This window comes from Branchiostoma floridae, chromosome 7 (genome assembly GCF_000003815.2).
Source record: "Branchiostoma floridae strain S238N-H82 chromosome 7, Bfl_VNyyK, whole genome shotgun sequence".
In the NCBI taxonomy this organism is placed as follows: domain Eukaryota; kingdom Metazoa; phylum Chordata; class Leptocardii; order Amphioxiformes; family Branchiostomatidae; genus Branchiostoma; species Branchiostoma floridae.
The window spans coordinates 12,468,869-12,477,631 of record NC_049985.1 but is presented as its reverse complement, the minus strand read 5'-3'; the positions used below and the strand labels follow the sequence as shown (position 1 = coordinate 12,477,631).

The 8,763-nt window shown below is 39.6% G+C and overlaps 1 protein-coding gene across 1 annotated transcript in view; it reads right to left on the bottom strand.

Moving 5' to 3' along the window:
- Positions 1 to 8,763, bottom strand: part of LOC118420033 (alpha-1,3-mannosyl-glycoprotein 4-beta-N-acetylglucosaminyltransferase B-like) — a 37,075-nt gene that overhangs the window by 11,450 nt on the left and 16,862 nt on the right. Inside the window, exons 2-4 of the mRNA XM_035826738.1 lie at positions 8,482 to 8,689; positions 5,775 to 5,915; positions 4,131 to 4,264 (exon numbers count right to left, since the gene is read on the bottom strand). Coding sequence (XP_035682631.1) covers positions 4,131 to 4,264; positions 5,775 to 5,915; positions 8,482 to 8,680 — 474 coding nt within the window. The 5' untranslated portion in view covers positions 8,681 to 8,689. The remainder of the gene's footprint in view (positions 1 to 4,130; positions 4,265 to 5,774; positions 5,916 to 8,481; positions 8,690 to 8,763) is intronic.

The following is an 8,763-nucleotide window of genomic DNA, read 5'->3' as shown; positions in this document are numbered from 1 at the left end:
CATCAAAAAAGGCATCACTATTTGTCTATACAAGCTTTGCTATGGACAAAGGTTGATTTGTAGCTGCATCTCTCATGCTATCTCTACATCAAGCCACTACAGACTGCGATGGTATTCGTGGTGTGCCGTTTGACAACCATTTGTTCGTAATCCCCTGGCCTGGAGAAACGAGGCGGCCTGTCATAACACGGGATGGTCTACATCGATTGGCGTAATCCGAGCACTAATGCCACTGCCCAAACTTGGCGCTAAGACTGATCAGTTTTGATGCGGTGCTGTCAGACAGGCATCTGTCAGACTAATCAATCACAGCTGGGCTGGACCAGAGGTGAACAGGGAATGTCAATGTACTTGTGGGATGAACTTAGTAAAGTTCAATACCATACATAAGCACCATGGACACTAAGCCAGCATTGTGTATACCAAGCCAGAGGTGTCAAAGTCAAGTCAGTACTAAAGGGGTACCTAATCAGTACCAAGGACAAAAGAATCATCACCACCAGAAGTACACAGAAGCAGCAATGTGGATGGCAAAATCACTACCATGAAAAGCAAAAATATCATTAGCAAGCACATACACCACATCAGTACCATTGACAGGAGAGTCATTACTAAACCACTGGGAACACCAAAGCTGGTACCAAGGACAGCAAAATCATCACTAACATGCCAGGACAACCAAATCAGGTACCAAGAACAGGAGAATAATCCCTTAACCACAGTGAACACCAAAACAGTACCATAGACAGCAGAATCAGCACCAAGGACAGCAGAATCAGCACCAAGGACAGCAGAATCAGTACCAAGGATAGCACAATCAGCACCAAGAACAGTAGAATCAGCACCAAGGACAGCAGAGTCAGCACCAAGGACAGCAGAATCAGTACCAAGGACAGCAGAATCAGCACCAAGGACAGCAGAATCAGCACCAAGGACAGCAGAATCAGCACCAAGGACAGCAGAATCAGCTCCAAGGACAGCAGAATCAGCACCAAGGACAGCAGAATCAGTACCAAGAACAGTAGAATCAGCACCAAGGACAGCAGAGTCAGCACCAAGGACAGCAGAATCAGCACCAAGGACAGCAGAATCAGTACCATAGACAGGAGAATTAGCATCAACGACAGTAGGATAAGTACCAAGGACAGCAGAATCAGAACAATGAATATCAGATTCAGTACTATGGACAGCAGAAGCAGTACTATTTTCGCAAAAATCAAGAATGTTTTCCCGGTAGCCTTTTGTCAGGCTATACGCATACAATATTTTACTATTAGGCTTACCCTACAGTATTGTGTGCGAGTAAAAAAAATGATCATATTTACAATAACAGCTAATAACCAACCTAAACTCTGATAGGCTACAGGCAGAAGAAGAAAGAAAAAAAAACAAAAACAATTTGTTTTCCTTACTGGAGAAAACATAACTACCAGGACCACCAAGTTCAGTACCACGGACAGCATAGTGAGACACAATATACATGCATACCATCATGAGTGGCATATCACATATGCTTACAGTTTTCAACAGATACTGAATGAATATCCTGCCATATTTCTTATTACTGCAGCAGTAATATGTCTGGCTAATGATTATTTCCTTGAAACTGATCACTTAGCACTGGTACATTATCCCAAACAGAGCCTAATCATTATCTATAACACCTACCAAAGTCCAATTACAACTCCCTGGTGATATCCTCCCATTGACCCCATAGCAATGCCTCACGTTCTAGCTGACCAGAATGTGATTGAAACTAGCGAACCATGTGATTACATTTCGTATGCTGGTATCAAAGGCTAGCAATCTTAGTTTACAGAGTGTATCGTTTTCCTAATTCTCACTAATGGCAGATGCTTCAAAACCAAATCACGAATTACGGAAAGACAAGGATATAGCATCTGTCGAGTACAGAATTGGAATAGGCTCATACATTTTTATATGCTAATGCTACTTCGAAAAAAGCTCCATCTGTAATACAAATGGTGGATGCTAATGGCTATGAATGATTTTACCCCAACCTGGCATTAAAGTATATTGAAATGGATGATTTTCCAAAATCAGGCTCATAATTTAGCCATTGTTACCATCTGTTGAACAGACTACATTATTTACAGGTTTTCAATTAAAACTTTCACCTCCCCTACATAATGGGAATCTTTCCTCACAATTTGTTGGTAACATCTGTAGGTTGTTAAGGTTCCTGGAAATCTTTAAGAGTGAAAGATTTCCAACATCCATGTTCAAAGACAAAAAGGCCCATTGATCAACTGTCTTTGGAAAGCTGACAAATAGCATTGACTAGCAATATAAGAGTTTAAGTCTTGAACAGGTTCAGACAAGTAAAGACTTTGCAGCAACCATGACTTTTGGTATTTTTTCTTTAATTACTCATGTAAATTCACTTTCAGTTTATTTGTTTAACAGTTACTAGAACATTACAACTCAGCTCATTGACCTGTTTTTTTTTTAAATGTTTGTCTCAAAACTTGAGCAATATACTGACAGCAAGTTTATCAATCCTAGCAAAATGTTACGAAAATTATTTCAACTCAACTGTTCTTGTATTATCTTATCAGTAACGAAAAACTACAGAGGAATTTAAAGCTACACGACAATGGGACAAAATCTATTCCACCCCAAAGCAAATGTCATGCAGTTCATTGGGACTCGGCAATGTCATCATAAAAATGACCAAATGGGTGAGATGTTCTTTCCGCCCCATCCTCGTGATATTCAATAAGCAGGCAGCAACATTTGATACAGGTTATAACATTTGTGACAGCCATGTTCAACCTCCTCTCAAATGGGCAATAAAGATGAAGCTGCCATCTATCTTATTGATACAAGCACTTGCATATTGGAAACTACATGGATATGATATGGTAGCTCTTTTTCCCTATGTAGTAGAATGTTTAATGTTCTCAGATTGCTGGATCTATGAAAATATGGTCATCATATTACACTATTTTTTTGGACATTATGTTGCAATCCAGTCAAAAGAATTGCAACACAGTTTGAGCTTTGCTAACTTGACATTCAGTATCCGTTGTCATATTTAATTCATGAGAGGGATTGGAAATGATTTGATCTTTGCAAATTCCCCTGGTCCAAAGTTGGGTGATTGCACCGAGATTGATCCCATCTGTGTACCATTGAATTAATAGGAGGTTATTGGCCAATTAGTGTCTCCCCAGAAGGATTTCAGTATTATTGTACCATTAGAGTGAGCAATAGGTGCCGCATGGAAAGTTGGGATATACAGGGAGAGGTTGATATTTGAAGAGTTGAAATTTTTGAGGGGCAGACCATTTTTGACAATGGTGGATGGCCAGTGGATAAGGAAGGTGTGGAAACAGACCTGTGCTTCATATAGAGCCTCCTTATTTTGCTACAACTTCATTAGGGTCGGGTTAGAGTGAGGTTAAAATCATTTTCTTTGTCCAATTCTTATCTTCTACTCTATGGTTTTTTTGGCTCAAGCAAAACCAGTCACAGTCAAAGAAATATGAAAATCTAAACCCTTGACTTAATTTTGCCTGTTTATCTTTATCCTCATTCATATAGGTACTACTTCTACTACTATTAGTCAGTCTATACAGGCTATGACACAGTAACTGTGAATGGGAACCTTTTTTTCACCATAATTCTCACTATATGTCAAAGACATTTTCTCCTCCATCTTTCTTAGTTAAACACTCAGTGGTATTTGCAGACCCCATTTGCGTCTCCATCTGAGACGGTAAAAGTACAGTAAATCTCTTCATACCTGACCTGAAAAATGCCAAGGGCATGTGCATATATGTTTTATATATAGCTATGATTTGTGGCATATTTCCAGGAGCCCTTTAATGACATGTTGATCCTTCTTGAAGTCAGGGATGATCTCAAGAAATGTATCTTTCTATCAGATGAAATTCTTTCTGTTTAAGCTTTGTAATATTGCTTCTTGCCTCAACAAATACATGTGTATACCATATTGTGACTACACTACACTGCAGCGGATTTTATTGCAATGCTAACAAAATACCAATATGCCAGCAGATACACCAATAACATTATATGAACACATTCTTAAATAGCACTTTAGGGCAAAAAGGAAAAACCAGATGACAGGAAGAGTGGCTCACCTCCCCGATGAATAGTACGATGACACAGTCATCTTTTTCTTCGTCAGACAAACCGTCTAAGATGGAGGCCAGGCTCTGCATCAGGTAGGACTCCTTCTCACGCTTTATCGTGGGGATGCCCAGAACAAAGGACACTGGAACAACAAGTTCATGTTCATGGGAAAACGGTCGACCCATACATTAAATTTATTGTGAACTGTAAATGCAGAAACTTTCGTGGTGGTGGTTAAATGTTCGCGGTTTTTGCGGTGGCCGCTTCACCACGAACTTAAAACCTTAAAACATTTTTCCACGGCAGTAAGAGACTACAGTGCATGGTGCTACCGCAAACTTAAAACCCACCGCAAAAGTCCTTTTTCACGCTACCGCAAAATTAAATCCCCGCAAACTTAAATGCATTTACAGTAGATCATAAACTTTCATTACAGTACAACCAATATTTCACAGCAAATAAAGTTATTCCTGGTACAATACAAATTTGAATTTGTCTTTAAGTCTATAGATTTCTTTTATGTCTTTTTCATTGTATTCAGTTCAACTTTTAATTTCAAGACTATGTGACCTTACCCAGAGATATCCATGTACATGCAAGGAAGTACTCAGTTTGACTGGCTTTGTAAAGCTCAACATGATGATGATTCTATTCTCTTTGAAACTTGAACTAAGATAGAAAACTTGTTCTGTGGTGCAGGATGTTGTACTGGTTGACCAATGCAGACTCCAAAAGGTATAAAGTCTGAGAAACATTAAATGGTCTTAAATAAAAACATCATTTCCGAGAAGTATGTCAATAAGTATCTAAAAGTCTGTGACCGTTAAAGCCCATAGACTTTGTGTGTGCTCCACCACTGTGACAGTAAAGCATAGCTTGTTTCCGGTTTCACCGTATCATACCCTGAGGCAGACAGCAAACATACACGGGTGTTTGAGAGAAAGCCATCATGCCAAATGTAGCGTAGACGCCTCGGCATAGCATGACGGATGTTTCAAAAGGAGCTGCCAAACCATATGTCAAGGAGAGATGTATTTCTGTACCGTAACAGCTTTCTGAAAAATGTTGTAACACCCTTAAGCTTGCTACATCCTCTCTGGTAAACCCTCATACTTTACATTGATACATAGATCTCTTGGTAGAAGGACTTTGGGTTATTTCAGTCCAAAACCTTATTTAGGGGTTGTCAAGAAATTCTTTAAATGGATACATAGTTCTTGTGCTAGATGGACTTTGGAATATTTTATTACAAAAATTTTTTTAGGGGTAGTCAAGAAATTTCCTCCCAAACAACAGCTAAGCTGATGATGCCTCTTTTTTCTTCATGGGCCACACCAATTTAAGTTGTTGGTTCCCTGAATTCTTGGAGTGAAAATATAGCAAGCAGAGACATCATAAATGCAACGGGCAGGAACAAAAACTTGAATATGATCGTGTCCACTCCATAAACCTGAGTGCTCCAAAGACATACACCTGGTCCTAAGGCTTTGTTTTCATGATGTTTTTCCAGTTATGCACATTTTTTTTGAAAATCTGTGAACCAACAAATTAAATTGGTGTGGCCTTGTTCTTTTCCTGCAATCTGAAATGTTACAGACACATGATTGGATTATGACACCCCAACAGTTGTGTGGTGATCAGCCCAAGCTCACCTCCTGTTCTGCCCTGCCCCAGGTGGAAGGCAGGCTGCAGGGCGTCTGGTTTGTCCCGCAGGTGCGGCATGTAGTTGTAGATGCTGGGCAGCTGGAGGTCCCCCCCTCCCACCAAGCTGCGCAGCTTCCTCTTCGTCTCCTCTGTGGAGAAAATGATTTGGACCATCATGTATGATCTGTTCTCAGCTAGTCTTTTTTGTGTGGCTTGTTTATGATACTGGACTGTGGAGATGTATCTTATAACCTTCTCCTTGCTGCCTAATCCCATAAACAATGGAAAACTTCAAGACAAATGGCTACTTTGGTATGCTAAAGGTTAAAACTTACTAGATAACACATGTTACAAAATCTAGGTGCACAAGAAATAGTATTGTTGCCTGTTTCTAATCATCTGAGCTCAAGTTGTTTTCCTCATCAGTCTTGTCCTGAATCATAACAGTCTGGTCATTTAAACAATTGTGTCCTGAAAAGTTCATGTTTCTATGCTGCTCAGCTGTATTGATACATGCTCCAGTAAATATCGGGGTCATGTTCTACATGAATATGAGTTCTTCATGTTATTCAGGACAAACTGTTGCATTTATAACCCCTTTACACTAACATGAACTTGTACTGGTACTTTTAGATATTTGTATCACTAATGTGCAGATATTACAAGTAAGAGTTGTTGGCATGTTGGCAAGTTATTAATTACTAGTCAGAGAATATTGCTTGTTTGAAAAGGAGCTAATGTGATATAATTCTTTTACATTGTTACCTTGAAAATGGAGAATAGATGTATACAAATTCATTACAAAATGTTAGGTTGAATGTTTGTGTTCTAATAGGTTGAATGTTTGAATCAGGACTCAATATGATTAATCATCGGGCATGAAAACAAGTTATTTGATGAAGTTAAATTGTACCAGAATCCCCACCGTGTTGACTTCAAGTCCAGGGAACTTGATAAATGTTCCAATTTTTGTATGGGAAGATTTTGAGATTACCTCATTTAATCATGCTGTGTTGCATTGGTTTGTCACTTACACAAGACGTTTTTGAGACTGTAGCTTTATCAATCCCAGCCTTTCAGCAATGCTGAATGTGTACTTGTGGGATTGACCATACAGGTGCGATTTTGGCATAGCTCAGTGAGATACTACTATTACTAGACACCTTAGTACACCATTAAATGTGAAATTTGAATTAAACCTGACACCAAAATAAAATGTGAAAGAAAAGATACGCTGACAACCTTGCACTTCCTCCTTGTTATATACATGTATCCTGGTGAGTTGTGCATTCCCTGCAAAATTATATGGATAAAATTTACATGGAGTGTGTTAGTGAGTTAGTGATAGATTTTAGACATACAATGTTGCACTTCTGAACAGAAATCAGTAGTCCAAAGCTTGGGAACGGTAATCCACTATTACATCCCAAAATTTGTCAGGATCTGCATTGAATCAGATTCTGTATTCTTCACATGAAGGTTCAGGTATGAATATTGGTACAAATTGCCACTATATAGACTGACCTCATAGTACCTGCTTTCTCCAGAGCCTTCAATCCCCAAAAGGAAATTTGCTTGTTAGGACTGACAATAATTTCGCTTGTCTGTCCAAAAATCTGAACTTCATAACACAAGATTGATGAAAATATGTTTCCGTAAGTATAAATAACATGTCTAACAGTGAAAATGAACATTATGGGCTCCAAAACAATTAGCGTGACAGACAAAAATCAAAAGCTTGAGACAGCCCTGCCTCTTGGTACATCTCTTTTCAATCAAATCCCTATACGGCAATCCTCCTTAACTTTTCCTGATAGGTGCACATAGTTCTGGTGCCTGTCTTCCCGTAGCCTGGGGATACAGGCAACCATTACCAACCAACAGGTGCCATATCTAATATCCCTCTGTCTACCCTACCATTAATCCTCTCTTCCAAAGTCATCCATCGTTCTCTCCCAATCATTCCATCTGGAATTGCCTCGCTATTATCACTTCATTCCCCACAACGGAATCACGCACGCATTACCGGAGAAACTCGTGTTCACGCACAATTAAGCCTGCTGCTATTTATGTTTCTGTGGTGCCGAACGTTTGGCACGCACGGGGAGTTCACCCATAGATGTGTAAACTGCAATTAAAGCTGAATCATTAGATTACAGTGTTTCCAAATTAACGTTGTGAAAAGGCAATCTAGAAGATAGATGTGAAGTGCATGTAATAAAGGCTATAACGTGATGAAAGTGGTGAGATGTTGACTCTGGGGTATTGATCATTGAGGAGACTAAAATTAAACAATTACAGTTCCATCGTGCTGCTTTTTATGATCTTTTAATTGTTGAAGCAAACAGTATGATAATCTGGGACTTCATGAAAGGTGAATGAAACTAGGAAAGCAATAATGATTTTATTGTCCTTTCAGGCAACTTTTTACTGTGCACCATTTATCAGTTGTATAATAGAATTTACCCAGTATAGTTTGAAAGTGTTTCTCAAGTCTAAAAATCTGGCAGGCACAATATAGACCCATTTCACAGCCCTGCCCACCTCACTCAAAACTTAGAAATGCAAAACAAATACACATCAATACCTAACTTGAGGAGTTCTTTTCAATAAAAACATAGAAGTGCAACTTGACTGCTTAGACAGTCGGGGTTAATGTTGGTATGTTACAATAGCCATTTGATACTAGCACATGTTGTGTTGAATGGTTGTTACCTGACAGTTGTTTCCCTGTTTTACTAGCGCCGGCATTGTTGTTGCCCTCAGGTCGATGGCTGTTCTGCTGCTGCTCGGATAACGCAGCCTTGATCTCCTCCCGCAGTGCCTGCAGCTCCCTGGAGCGCCGCTGGGTCTGCAGCTCTGCAAAACTCAGCCGCTCCCGAAGCTCTGTCCAACGCTGGTCCCAGGTCGGCATCTTCAGGAGCTAAGGAGGTGATACAGAAGGAAAGACTTTGTTGCTTTTAGGTGGTATCATGACATGGGTGCTATGACTGGATT